General features: G+C 37.4%; 1 protein-coding gene and 1 non-coding gene across 2 annotated transcripts; both read left to right on the top strand.

Moving 5' to 3' along the window:
• The first annotated feature begins 1,523 nt into the window (after nt 1-1,523).
• LOC117344749 (protein rtoA-like) lies at nt 1,524-9,332 on the top strand. Its single transcript, XM_033907577.1, has 3 exons — nt 1,524-1,698; nt 6,944-7,421; nt 9,212-9,332. The coding sequence occupies exons 1-3, from the start codon at nt 1,524-1,526 to the stop codon at nt 9,330-9,332; spliced, it is 774 nt and encodes a 257-aa protein (XP_033763468.1).
• Nucleotides 9,333-13,468: 4,136 nt separating this feature from the next.
• On the top strand, nt 13,469-13,540 carry Trnas-aga. Its single transcript has one exon. It is a non-coding gene; the product is annotated as a tRNA-Ser (tRNA).
• Nucleotides 13,541-14,199: the final 659 nt, after the last annotated feature.

Below are 14,199 nucleotides of genomic sequence, written 5' to 3'. Positions count from 1 at the left end.
ATACATGATTATTAACTATTGTTCTAGCGGAGAAGCATTTGAAACTGTTCAATGACAGTCTAAAATGTCAATTGCTTTCCCGCTTAACAGGAGTTAGATATCAACAAATCAATTGATATAAACAATAAACGGTCAAACAGTCACAGCTACTTGTGAACATAGGTGTGATATTTTATTGTCTTATCATTATTAAATATGGCGAGTAAGCAGAGAATAAATCCTTTTATAACAATTAGAAGCTTATTCAGAAATAACAAAAATGATAGAATGTGAAGGCCAGTACACGTGGATTGTTATTTTTATGAAATTTTGAAATTAAGCTTGTGATTGTAATAAAACAATTCATTCTCTTCATATTTGCCATATTCAATAATAATGATAATAAAAACGTCATATTCATGTACCCCAAGTACCCGTGAAAACAATATAGCGACACGGCGATATTACTTTATCGCCTAAATCAGTACTTTTTACTATAGGAATCTTTGTTTCAGGTACATGACGTTTGCTATCTACTTATTTACCGATACATTACATTATCTCTCCACTTGTCGAATGACATAAAATACTGCGCATGTCAATCGGAAGACAAAACAAATGAAAAGGTGATAAAGCGAAAAGGCGAAAAAGCGCAAAAATGATACGAAATGTCACCGAAACGTTAGGCTGAATAGTGAAGCTTTTTACTGTGACACCTACACTTTTTCGCTTTTTCATATCTGAAAATAAAAGAAGACGCAAAAAAAAGCGAAAATTTGGTATAAGAATTTCGCTTTTTCACCATTTCAACAGCGAAAAAGGTAAAATGGTAGTAATCAATTACAATACGTCAGTGATGCAAGAGGCCAAGCGTTTGTAAACCCAGAACAAAGGCTAATATAACGGAGAAAGATTTGCCCCAAATGCAATCAATTTCATATTTCTCAAATTCCACTAAGAAACCTAGTTTTTTTTACCTAACAACCTCAAAATAGAAAATTACATATACAGATTATAATTTATATTTGTTTCTTCCACACTTCACAGGAAACAGATGTTATAAGTTATACCGGAATGAAATGTCTTGGCCTAACGCTAGAAATGAATGCGCTGATGCCAATATGACACTTGCAATAATTAGCGGGCCGAAGGAACTGGCTGATCTGGAGGCTATTAAAGGAGAGTTTGGAAACAAAATGTAAGTTTTATAATAAATTGCATTTGCATGTTTAATAATATTCGTCTATGATAGTTGTATAAGAAAAATGGGGAGGAAGGATAATGTAATTTTTATTGCCTTTTTATTTAAACGTTTTCACGTTCCGAGGAATAGCTTTTGTAAAATCTCCAAAATAATATTTAATAATTCGCACGAGAATGTATCAGCTGCTTGATTATATTAAGTGTTTGACGTACAAAAATAAAATACAATCAAAACATTAAATGTCCGTTAGGGTCCGCTTTGTAGCACTATTTAATTTTAATGTCATGTATCCGACACTTTACCATGGTATCCCTCCCGTTCCACTATACTGGCACGAGAAATGGTAAGTTACGCTCGATTTTGTACCTCTTTAAATGCTGATCGTCAAACAGGGGAAGTTGAACGTCAAGCAGAGAGTAAGTGTCAAGCAGAGAGAAGTAAGTGTCAAGCAGAGAGAAAGCGTCAAGCAGAGAGAAGTAAGTGTCAAGCAGAGAGAAAGTGTCAAGCAGAGAGAGGTAAGTGTCAAACAGAGAGGTAAGTGTCAAGCAGAGAGAAAGTGTCAAGCAGAGAGAGGTAAGTGTCAAACAGAGAGAAGTAAATGTTAAGCAGAGAGAAGCAAGTGTCAAGCAGCAGAGAGGGGTAAGTGTCAAGCAGAGAGAAGCAATTGTCAAGCAGAGAGAAGCAAGTGTTAAGCAGAAAAGAGTAAGTGTTAAGCAGAGAGAGGTAAGTGTCAAGCAGAGAGAAGTAAGTGTCAAGCAGAGAGAAGTAAGTGTCAAACAGAGAGAAGTAAGTGTCAAACAGAGAGACGTAAGTGTCAAACAGAGAGAGGTAAGTGTCAAACAGAGAGACGTTAGTGTCAAGCAGAGAGAAGTAAGTGTCAAACAGAGAGAGGTAAGTGTCAAGCAGAGAGAGGTAAGTTTCAAGCAGAGAGAGGTAAGTGTCAAGCAGAGAGAAGTAAGTGTCAAACAGAGAGAGGTAAGTGTCAAGCAGAGGGAAGTAAGTGTCAAGCAGAGAGGTAAGTGTCAAGCAGAGAGAAGTACATGTAAGTGTCAAGCAGAGAGAAGTAAGTGTCAAGCAGAGAGAAGTAAGTGTCAAGCAGAGAAAAGTAAGTGTCAAGCAGAGAGATGAAAGCGTCAAGTAGAGAGAAGTAAGTGTCAAGCAGAGAGAAGTAAGTGTCAAGCAGAGAAAAGTAAGTGTCAAGCAGAGAGATGAAAGCGTCAAGTAGAGAGAAGTAAATGTCAAGCAGAGAGAAGTAAGTGTCAAACAGAGAAAAGTAAGTGTCAAGCAGAGAGAGGTAAGTGTCAAGCAGAGAGAGGTAAGTGTCAAGCAGAGAGAAGCAAGTGTCAAGCAGAGAGAAGTAAGTGTCAAGCAGAGAGAGGTTAGTGTCAAGCAGAGAGAAGTAAGTGTCAAGCAGAGAGAAGTAAGTGTCAAGCAGAGAGAAGTAAGTGTCAAACAGAGAGAGGTAAGTGTCAAGCAGAGAGAAGTAAGAGTCAAGCAGAGAGAGGTAAGTGTCAAGCGAGAGAGGTAAGTGTCAAGCAGAGAAAAGTGTCAAGCAGAGAGAGGTAAGTGTCAAGCAGAGAGAGGTAAGTGTCAAGCAGAGAGAAGCAAGTTTCAAGCAGAGAGAAGTAAGTGTCAAGCAGAGAGAAGTAAGTGTCAAGCAGAGAGAAATAAGTGTCAAACAGAGAGAGGTAAGTGTCAAGCAAAGAGAGGTAAGCGTTAAGCTGAGAGAAGTAAGTGTCAAACAGAGAGAAGTAAGTGTCAAGCAGAGAGAAGTAAGTGTCAAGCAGAGAGAAGTAAGTGTCAAGCAGAGAGGGGTAAGTGTCAAGCGAGAGAGGTAAGTGTCAAGCAGAGAGAAGTAAGTGTCAAGCAGAGAGAGGTAAGTGTCAAGCAGAGAGAAGTAAGTATCAAGCAGAGAGAGGTAAGTTTCAAGCGAGAGAGGTAAGTGTCAAGCAGAGAGAGTTAAGTGTCAAGCATAGAGAGGTAAATGTCAAACAGAGAGAAGTGAGTGTCAAGCAGAGAGAAGTAAGTGTCAAGCAGAGAGAAGTAAGTGTCAGGCAGAGAGAAGTTAGTGTCAAGCAGAGAAAAGTAAGCGTCAAGCAGAGAGATGAAAGCGTCAAGTAGAGAGAAGTAAGTGTCAAGCAGAGAGAAGTAAGTGTCAAGCAGGGAGAAGTAAGCGTCAAACAAAGAGAAGTAAGTGTCAAACAGAGAGAAGTGTCAAGCAGAGAGAAGTAAGCGTCAAGTAGAGAGAAGCAAGTGTCAAGCAGAGAGAGGTAAGTGTCAAGCAGAGAGAGGTAAGTTTCAAACAGAGAGAGTTAAGTGTCAAGCAGAGAGAAGTAAGTGTCAAACAGAGGGAGGTAAGTGTCAAGCAGCGAGAGGTAAGTGTCAAGCAAAGAGAGGTAAGTGTCAAACAGAGAGAAGTAAGTGTCAAGCAGAGAAAAGTAAGTGTCAATCAGAGAGATGAAAGCGTCAAGCAGAGAGAAGTAAGTGTTGAGCAGAGAGAAGCAAGTGTAAGGCGGAAAGATGTAAGTCAGTTACAATAATTAAATGTAATGTATGGTCAATATTGACACCAAACTGCAGATATATTCATTTTAGAATTTGGGTAGATTTTAGTCGTTAAAATGCTATTGCTATTTATTGCTATTGCTATTGCTATTTTATTAAGAATTAGAAAATAAATAATATTAACGTTTTTAATAAGGAAATCATATGAAAGTCCATTGGTGTCAAATATAATCTTTAGAAATAAATATATTGCGTATATTTGCAAAAGTTTTGCGTATTGGTGCCCATTGGTGCCAAATTTAATATGTAAAAAAATACATATATACGCAAATCTGTTGCGAATATACGGAATACTTCTTTTTACCGATTACATTTGGCACCAATGGCCTTCCGTAAAACCAAGCTAATCAAGCTCTGTAAATTGTTTCACAATCACTAAATCACCAATACTTAAACTGGATATGTCCCAGCACGGGCGGATCATTGTTTCTTTGAAACAGTGTATACGCTTTTGTTTGTTATTGATTCGTAAATAAATCATTGATAGGATTCTGACAATTTAGACAATGTATGCACTTTTGTGGTAGGCCTTTTGTGATAGCTGTCATTTTTTTAAAGTAATAATTTATTACAGTTTCCGTTTTCATTTTAACGTGTTAATTTTTGTTTGTGGTATGGTTATATATCGGATGTTTATTTCTGACGGCCAAGATCTCCCATGTGAGAGAAATCTACACCATTTCAAATTGAACGAAACATAAATCATGTAATGAAATATATATCTACATCTGGTTGCCGTGGGATTTTCGTCAGCATGGTTGATGTTATCACAAACGGATCATGACGTTCCTGATTTGCTAACATTTTGTAATATAGCTTGGTTGACAATGCCTGTATGAATCAATTATTTATTATCTAGGAAAGTGCCCCCTACTAGTTCATATGTCTCCATACAAATCAATATTTGTTATAATCATTTAATTGGTTTTTAGCTATAAAACTGCTTCTATCTTTATGTCGGTATTCTTTCCTTCTTTACCAGCAATATCTCTATTAAAGCATTAACACTGACTTTGCTTGGGACTTGAAATACAATGGCGGCTGTAGTTAGTATTACACAAATGTGGCATATATGGACGTATTACAATTATCAAAAATGCTCCTATTGGATAATGAGGACTTCTAAATATGGAAAGAAGGTTGGTTTCTTGGCAAACTGTTGCGTTTGGGGCTTTTCTCAGAAAGCATTTTACCTCGAACTCGGGGGTTGAACCATTTTCCAACAACTAGACTTCTTGCTGTGATCAGAGTTCTTTATTGTATCTAACAATAGCATTTTGATAATTGAAATACCTTTCTACATACTATTTTTGTGTTATATCATTCGAATTCTCCATTTGCATTTCAAGGTCAAAGCAGAATCTAATTGTACACTTTAACAGAGTCAAATCATGTCCGGTTCAATAATATCAGTTTTCCATGCTATTGTGAGCATTATGGAACGGTCGTTTTGTGCAACATACATAATCTGCATTTTTCCTAAAACATACATTTGTTCGCGAAATGTGCCGAAGTTATCAAACAGTTCCCCAATTTACATGTCAAAAGAGGCCCATGGTTAGCCATAATACATACCAACAAGTTACTTTAAAGACTTGTAAAAAGGTCTCTCACAACTAATTATTTCACTATATGTTATTACCAATGACTCCATCCCCTCAATAGCTCATTTGAAGTTCAAATATTGTGAAATTGACATCAAATTAAATATTGAAGATTTCCCTATCAGTAAAATGATGTTATTGGATAGGTTAAGTAGCATATAAGAGCTCACCAAACCTTGGAAGACAGTAACCCTGATATTTACAGTGGACAGGGGAACCCCCCACCTGGGGAATTCACGGCCTTTTTACACCTGATATCATACACCTTTCTATTTATACCCCAGAAGTCTATTTTTTATTTTTAAAATCACAAGACCCTACTCTTTATTCTCGTCTATAGAAAGTATCCATTGCGTTTGTTATTTACTCAGGAAATAGCTACAAACACAAGAAACACATTTTCTTTAGGGACTTGGTTCAGGTGAAACACCAGCTGATTGGCTGAATTAGTTGTGTGAGATTTTAAATACCACTGGGTGAGCTAGTTAGCTCCCCTTAATGTAATAATGAAGCGAAATTGGGGAAAATAATAAGGAAAAACATGAAATCATGAACCAGTGGGCAAAATTGATACAAAGTAGATGAATAAAACAAATGAATGTAACATTGTTATGAAATAACTAAGATTGAACCACATAATCACTGAAAATAATGTTATTATTGAAAAATCTTGTGTTTGTTGCTATATGTATTTCAACTGATAACTGAAGATATTAAATAACATTTGAATAAAAGAGTATTTCATCTATTTATCTGGGGAAGTAGATGTATACAGGTTTGAAAGTTAATGACTCAAACGGCGTGTAATCGTATTTCAGAACGAAAGGCGAAGTTTGGATTGGGCTGTACACCTCAGTGACTAACTGTTCGGGCTTTACTTGGGTAGATGGTACCCTGGCCGATTGGACATCGTGGAAACCACGGGAAACCTAATAATTGCGAGATAGAAAAGTGTGTCCGGCTTGATGAAGGGAAGATGAGGACAACGGAATGCTTAAAAAATCATAAATTTATCTGTCAAACAGCACAAGGTAGAGTATTGCCGCGGATCAGTAAAGACCATCAAAGGTATGAAAATGACATCTCAAAAATACGGAAACTGGAAGTCGTATCGCCTCAGAGAGTAAATGGAAAGAAAGGCAGCGAGATATTTTAGAATGATAAGCAGTCAAAATAAATCCTCAACATGGATGTTAATTTCACAAATATCACATCTTTTGGACACCGTAAAAAGTGCGACAGCAAATTCAAATCTTTAACCTTGGATTAACAATATATAGTGTATTGGTGCATTGTGTTGACAATGTATATAGTAACTTAATATATCTAATTATCAACACAAATGTGTTTCTTTAAAATCAAGTATTCTACAATAATGTTTCAGTTCTGACAGTTCTTAAACCATGGCCCCACAACAAATAAACAAGGAAGGACGTGCTGCTAACATTCACCTAATAATACATTGTTATTGTAAAACAGAACATTGCAGAATTAATAGAAACTTAATCATTTTTTACGCACAATCATAATGACATTTGTGTGGAAATCATTACCCTAATGTTTGAAACTAAAGCAAAGCTATTTGTTTCAGGAACGTCCTCAATACTATTGAATGAATCTACAAGTGATACTTCCGACTTGATTTGTGGTACCGAGACTACCACTTCCGACTTGGTTGGTGGTACCGAGTTTACCACTTCCGACTTGGTTGGTGGTACTGAGTCTACCACTTCCGACTTGGCTGGTGGTACCGAGTATACCACTTCCGACTTGGTTGGTGGTACTGAGTCTACCACTTCCGACTTGGTTGGTGGTACTGAGTCTACCACTTCCGACTTGGTTGGTGGTACCGAGTATACCACTTCCGACTTGGTTGGTGGTACCGAGTATACCACTTCCGACTTGGTTGGTGGTATCGAGTCTACCACTTCCGACTTGGTTGGTGGTACTGAGTCTACCACTTCCGACTTGGTTGGTGGTACTGAGTCTACCACTTCCGACTTGGTTGGTGGTACTGATCTACCACTTCCGACTTGGCTGGTGGTACCGAGTATACCACTTCCGACTTGGTTGGTGGTACCGAGTCTACCACTTCCGACTTGGTTGGTGGTACTGAGTCTACCACTTCCGACTTGGTTGGTGGTACTGAGTCTACCACTTCCGACTTGGTTGGTGGTACTGAGTCTACCACTTCCGACTTGGCTGGTGGTACTGAGTCTACCACTTCCGACTTGGTTGGTGGTACTGAGACTACTACTTTAAAACTTGATCGCGGAACTGAAAATACTACTTCTGAGCTGGTTGGTGTAACTGACGTTTCAACCCCTGGTAATTTACAGAATAAAACATGCCTATGCGAAAAGAATGCGTTGAACAATACAAGTCGGCTTCATGGTATCCTTCCGAACTCGACTGATCACAGACTGTTGAAGGCGTGGTACGTTCCAGTATGTCCAAGGAAATTTCAGTGGGGAAATCGGTCGGTGTTACTCAACAGAGAAGAAAAACTTGCCCTGCTTAGCGCTTTGAAAAAGCAACTGATGGTAGCAAAGGAAACCACTAGCCTGTACAGACGAAAGAGAATCAGTGCCCCTGACAATAGGCCCAGTGCTGTGTCCGTCGGCTCTTTGGGGATCTGCCTCCTAGTCGGCTTCTTTGGGACAGTTATTGTGATGGACGCATCAACGTTTTATTCATATTGGAGACATCGCAAAAGGAAATGCAGAAGAAAGATCCATGTATGTCCATGAATGATCAAGCATCAATTCCTAGTTTCTTCCTATCTATTTACCTCCCACCTAACTTTAATTCCTGCTTGATTTTAGTTTCCTAGTTGCGAACTGAACCATAGTGTTCGTGCCATTTTTTTTTTAAATAACTGGCTGACCTTTGCGAACAACCTGACTGTATAAATGTTCCCGTATTGGAAGAATTTCTCTGCAAACTGACCCTATACAGCGCATCTCACCTGGCGATATAAGGATCATGAACGTGTAAGTCGCTATCCGCAGCTTCTATCAATGACTACACAGTCTCACAGCCTTATGTGTGCTAGGTATAGTGAAACACCAAGAAAAAAGTGAAGTTCAGTAGGTGATTGTTTTGTCAGACTCTGACGACGTCAGAATGCGGACTTTGCGACGAATCAAGTTGTTTGTAGATAAGCAATGTGTTTAAAGATGGGCACGTGCGCCTTTCGCGAGAGTGATCATTTCAACAAGACTTTGAAATAACAATACAGCAGCATGGACGCCGTATATATACAGCGGTTGACGATTAAAAGAATGTCAGTTAATTATGACATGATGGAAAACAATTAAAACAATTATTTGCGGATGATATGAACACTGGCTTACTAGAATAAGTATTGAAAAATCATCACTTCGAGAGACCGACATTTTGTGTCCATCATCTCTTTTCAACAATGGCTAAATTTTGCCGATAAATTTCGCTACATAGAAAACTGGTTTGTTCTGCTTTATACAGAGCTTGCCCTAATGTGTATTTCAGTTATGTAATAATGTGAATTTCAATTTTGGAATGTGACGTGTGCATTTATTAATTAACAAGTACGGACAAGTAAGGATCAGGGTCCGGCAGCACCTTTCCTGAACGTAATCTACTTTCTGCTATTTGACTAGCTACACCAAATAAGAAAAATAGACTGCTTACAGTAGATTTTTTATTTTTTTTTAGCGTACCCCTGACACAAAAAGCTCCTTTGAGACCAATACATACTTGAATCTGACGTCCTTGGCACTATTGAATATAATATCGCAGGCACATTGGTATGACATCTCTCTTAGTCCATTATATCTATATTGGAATGGATCATTTGTTTCCTTTTGTATCCTATCAGGAGTGAGTACCAGGCAGGATGTAACAAGTACCAGATTAATGACTTAGATGTTTTAAGGTCTGGAGACCAAACCAATAGCTTTCCTCCAATGGGCAGATATTCTACCAAAGGTCAAAAATGAGGCAGTTTTAAAGGAGACATTGAAAAGGAAATAATTATTTAGAAAATTAAAAACAAAATCTAAAATAAGTCGCCAATTTCGAATCAGGGAGTGGGTGTAGCACGCGGAATTCTTCTCCGTCCTATAACTTTTCCTAGTTCTCACAAGCTAGAAAGCCTATTCCTGATATGGTATTTTTGTCTTCTTCAGTAGCCTCCCGGCTCTGTCGACTTGCACACACACACACACACACACACACACACACACACACACAGATGCATTGAAATGAAACATTCTTCGTCCCACACGTGTGATAAACTATACACCCATTTTGATTGACTTACAGATATGAACATAGAACTGAAAAACAGTTCACTTTTGTTGTAAGTATTTCATTTTTTGTAATTGCTTTGAAAACAAGCCATTAATTAACTATAGTAGCTCCACATATTAAGGTAATTGTCAGCTTAGCATTTTAATGTTAATTGTGGGTGTTGCTTTGGTATTGTGAGTCAATAAACCTGACCTTAAAGCAAAGATTTTGCGGGTTTTTTTGGTGTTTTTTTTTTATATATAGTCAAATAAATTGCCCTCTTTTTATTTGTTGACAATGGAATCGTTAAAGCCACACTATTTCCGTGTTTTTCATTAATTATATATAGATGTACAGTAGTGTTATCCTGCACGCCTACGTGAAACTGAAAAGCAATTAAAAATATTTTTCACAATGACAGCAATCTATGTTATTATTTGCTACATCAACCCTCACATAATGTATCAGTCTGTCCGCCGCCATCAGTACGGAAGCCCTGAGGGAGGGTTTAGTTTCCACTTTTTGTTAGTATCTATTTCTTGGTACCTATTTGTTATTTGTAATCTTTTGTGTTCTTATTTCTTAATACTTATTCCTTGTTTGTTAATTGCTAATGAAGTAGAAAACCTCTGCTCAGAAAAAATGTTCACTTTTGATAAATTCAGCGTAACGATTTATACAGTATCAATTTAAATAGATAAATCTACATGTTCGTTAGAGCTTAACCCGTCCATTTTGTTGGAGTTATTGTAGTTATCAAATAACAAATCATTTGCAAGTCATTAAGTGGAAACTAGAAATGTCCCTCAAGGGCTTCCGTACACCATGCATTACTATCATTAAACAGGTAACCTTTAGATTTTGACGTCATTAACATTTTCATTATGATTTTAATCGACAACAAGACTGACAAAGCAGTTACATTTCAGACCAAAGCGGCACACCTGATGTTCAAAGGATATATTTTTCGTTATCGACATTTGTCCTGTGTATTAGACCAATAAGAAATGGTGTGGGAAAACTTGGTCTAAGGTATGGTTAGGTCCCAACGTTCCGGTTTCATCGACACTTTTCACTGTAAAGAAACCCTTAGATTATTCTCTATAGGAAACAAATTGCATTTTAGGGAAGAACAAAATTCAGAAACTTACCTTTTTCAATCTTAATTAGGTAAACAACGAAGGAATGGCACTTTAAAAGCAGGTAACATGCTCACTGGAGAAACTTAATATCCTTATAATAAAAGCAAAGTGAGAAAGTCCTCACACAGATATCTCATTAACCGATGGCCACCAATATTTAACCAGGTGAAGACAATGATGTTATGATGCTATGGTGCGAACATGAACTTGAATTGTCCAGAGGTTCATGGCATATCGTGTTCACAAATTATTCATTTAAAAAAAGGTCAAGCGCGACCTTTGACCTTTAATATTCATTCAAAAAGTGGTCAAGTGGGACTTTTGACCTTTAACCTTGACCGATGACCACCACAATCTAATCGGGTGTAGGTCTTGATGCTGCGATGCTACGTCGTGACTGAGATAGTATATCAAAAGGTAATCAAGGTCGCATGCACGAACTCACAGATGGACGCACGCACGTGCACATGCATGAAGTCAAAGATACACGCACGCGCGCATGCACGAACTAACAGATGCACACATGCACGTGCACATGCATGAAGTCAAAGATACACGCACGCGCGCATGCACGAACTAACAGATGCACACATGCACGAACTCACAGATGCACGCTAGCACACACGCATGCACGGAATTTGACGACATATACGCACAAAGTGATTATTATATAACACTTACACAAACACACACCTCAAACACACACTCAAACACAAACCCCACACTTATTACTAAAGAGGGGGAAAGGTATTCAAAAAACTTAGTTAATTTTCTATGTAGTCATAATAAAACAGTATTGGTCTGATATATTCAGATAACAACTCCATGCCATTTAACGCCCTTTGTACGCAAATGCATTATTAATGAAGGTGTCAAAATTTATAAGCTATCCTAGATTTTACAGTGGTGTTGTATCGCCATATCACCGACATGCCATAAAATATTCATTCAGGGACCGCTGTTTGAATGTAACATGTAACCATTACGAAGCGTGTGGGGGCGTCAGCATTACAGTAGGAAAGTATTTTTCACATTTGTAAAACGAAGCGTGAATATGTAGCTTTATATCATTCTGTTGACTTGAACGCTTTATAATTGATCATTTGACATTGAAGGCAATTTAGCCTTAATCACGGGGATTCGGCACAAATCCTCAATCCAAGGTCCATATTATATCAACATGTGTCGAATAATACATACGATATGGACGATGGGTTGGAAATTCGTGCTAAGTCACTAGAATAATAAAAACATTTTCTCATATTGTTTATTCCTTTAGATATAAACCGTGATTGGTCTGTTATTTTGAACCTTACAATAGTGCTGATCCCATCCGTTACAATTATGTACTATTGTTTCTAAGGATAAACCTTTTGTTTGTTTATAAATCCAAGTGAGCACCAGGTCGATTGCATGAACAATTGTAATCATTTGTTGCTGAATGCTGCTTTCTGATTCATCGTTTTCCCTTTCATTCTTCGATTAAAAATTCTAGCTCCGCCTACTTGATAATGATTGGGGGAGTCAATGGCAACCAGCCATTTTGCGGCCGGTCTGGCCGGGACTACTTTGCTACAGCTTAATATACACATACATTGTAGTGTGCAGCTCGCTGTCATTTAATGATGTAAACAAAGAAGGGATGCAACAGCATGAAATATTTAAATATCGTTAAACGTAAATCAGACAGAAATGAAACAATCAATAATCGGTTTTTCATGAAAAAATCTCTTGTTTATTCACATTTATATAAAGTCAAGTTGAATGCATTATTACGTCACCAAAGCAAAATGTCGTCTGAAATACTATCCCATTCTTCCTTTCATAACTGAACATTTTTATTTGGAAAGTGATGAGACTCACTTATTCAGGACTGAACTGTTGGGACTGAAAATGATGTGAATCAGCTGTCTGGGAGATCGTGTCGCACAAGAGGCCATGTAGGAGCATTTGAAAAATAATTCTCGAATTATCTAATTGTGGTATTTGTTTTGATTATAAGCTAAGCAAGGGATATCTTCTCTTTTTTTTTCTTTTTTTTTTCTTTATTTATTTATTTATCTATTTTTTGGTGTGAACGAAAACATGAATTGCAGGAACTTTGATTCGGTCATTATGGCATTATATGAACCTATAGAATCCAATTTGCCCTCGGTTAATGTTTAATTCTAACAGGTTGGTATAACACTAAATGTACCTCACAAAAGGTCCATAATTGTTAGTTGTCCAATTTTGTGAGATATCTTTAAAAACAAAAGATTAACGGTTATCGAGACGAATATAGATATATACAAGGTGTTCGAGATATACATTTATACCAGACGGACAAAATCTACATTAAAGATCATAAAAATCATTCAAACAGAAGATGAACATCTCACAGATTTCACTTATGTATACTTGAGTGTTAATATTTAGATCTGAAAATAAACACCAAACAAACAACACATTTTTTTAATGAAGGCAGTTTCTCTCTCACTCGTATTACTCTAATGTCACATGTTGTTACTGCGAGCTCGTTCAGGTCACATTACACATTACATTTTCTCCTTCTCCTGTTACATAATTGGCTTGCCTGCCCTTGTTTAAAGCATTGTGACTATGCTTAGCAAGGTTATATCCGAACTTGTGGTCTTCGTGGGCGAAGACTTGAAAAACAGCAGAGAGGAATGTAGCGGAACTGGACTGGGTCGATCATCGGCAACCAGGTAGCTCAGTGGTAGAGTGTCCGTCTAGAGTTCGGAGGGTCCCGGGTTCGAACCCCGGTCTGGCTGCTACATTTTCTCCTTCTCCTGATACAGTTGTATTAGCAACATCACTTCCTGTCTATAGTGACATTAGACTTAGTTACTAGAGCATTATGGGTAATAGTAACAGAAATAGACCTTGACTTGATAATTATAATACTGTTCATCAAATTTCGTATCATCCGAAACTTCCATAAACGGTCTTCGTGTTGAAGTTATGAAAACATATACGGAGTGATTATCGAGGAAGATATACTCCAAGGACGAGTTAACTCCCCTGACGGCCTGGCATTGTTTGGTGGTGTATGGATGCATGTAGAACGGGTGGTGAGTGGGAATACGGATTTCTGTATTGACGTCACCATCATTCCTGGATTAAAAAAATATTGTTCATTCCAAGAATAGCTTAACACTGAACTAGTTTTATATCGCGTCAATTCCTTGATGATATTTCTCTAGTGCGTAGTGATACATTTTACATAACTACAGATTTTGTTATCTCTCCGCGGAATATAGTCCTTTTGATATAACGCAATAATAAGAATATCATTTACATATATTATATGAATTCTTAAAATAAACAGTATTTAAGATGTTAATAATATATATAGAACGCACAAAACTGAAATAAATATATTTTGTTGCAAAGTTAATAGGTCAAGGCCGAGTGTAGAATCCATTTTTTT

The sequence above is a fragment of the Pecten maximus genome, chromosome 16 (assembly GCF_902652985.1).
Source record: "Pecten maximus chromosome 16, xPecMax1.1, whole genome shotgun sequence".
NCBI lineage: Eukaryota > Metazoa > Mollusca > Bivalvia > Pectinida > Pectinidae > Pecten > Pecten maximus.
The sequence above is the reverse complement of the archived record's forward strand: the minus strand, read 5'-3'. Positions and strand labels throughout refer to the sequence as shown.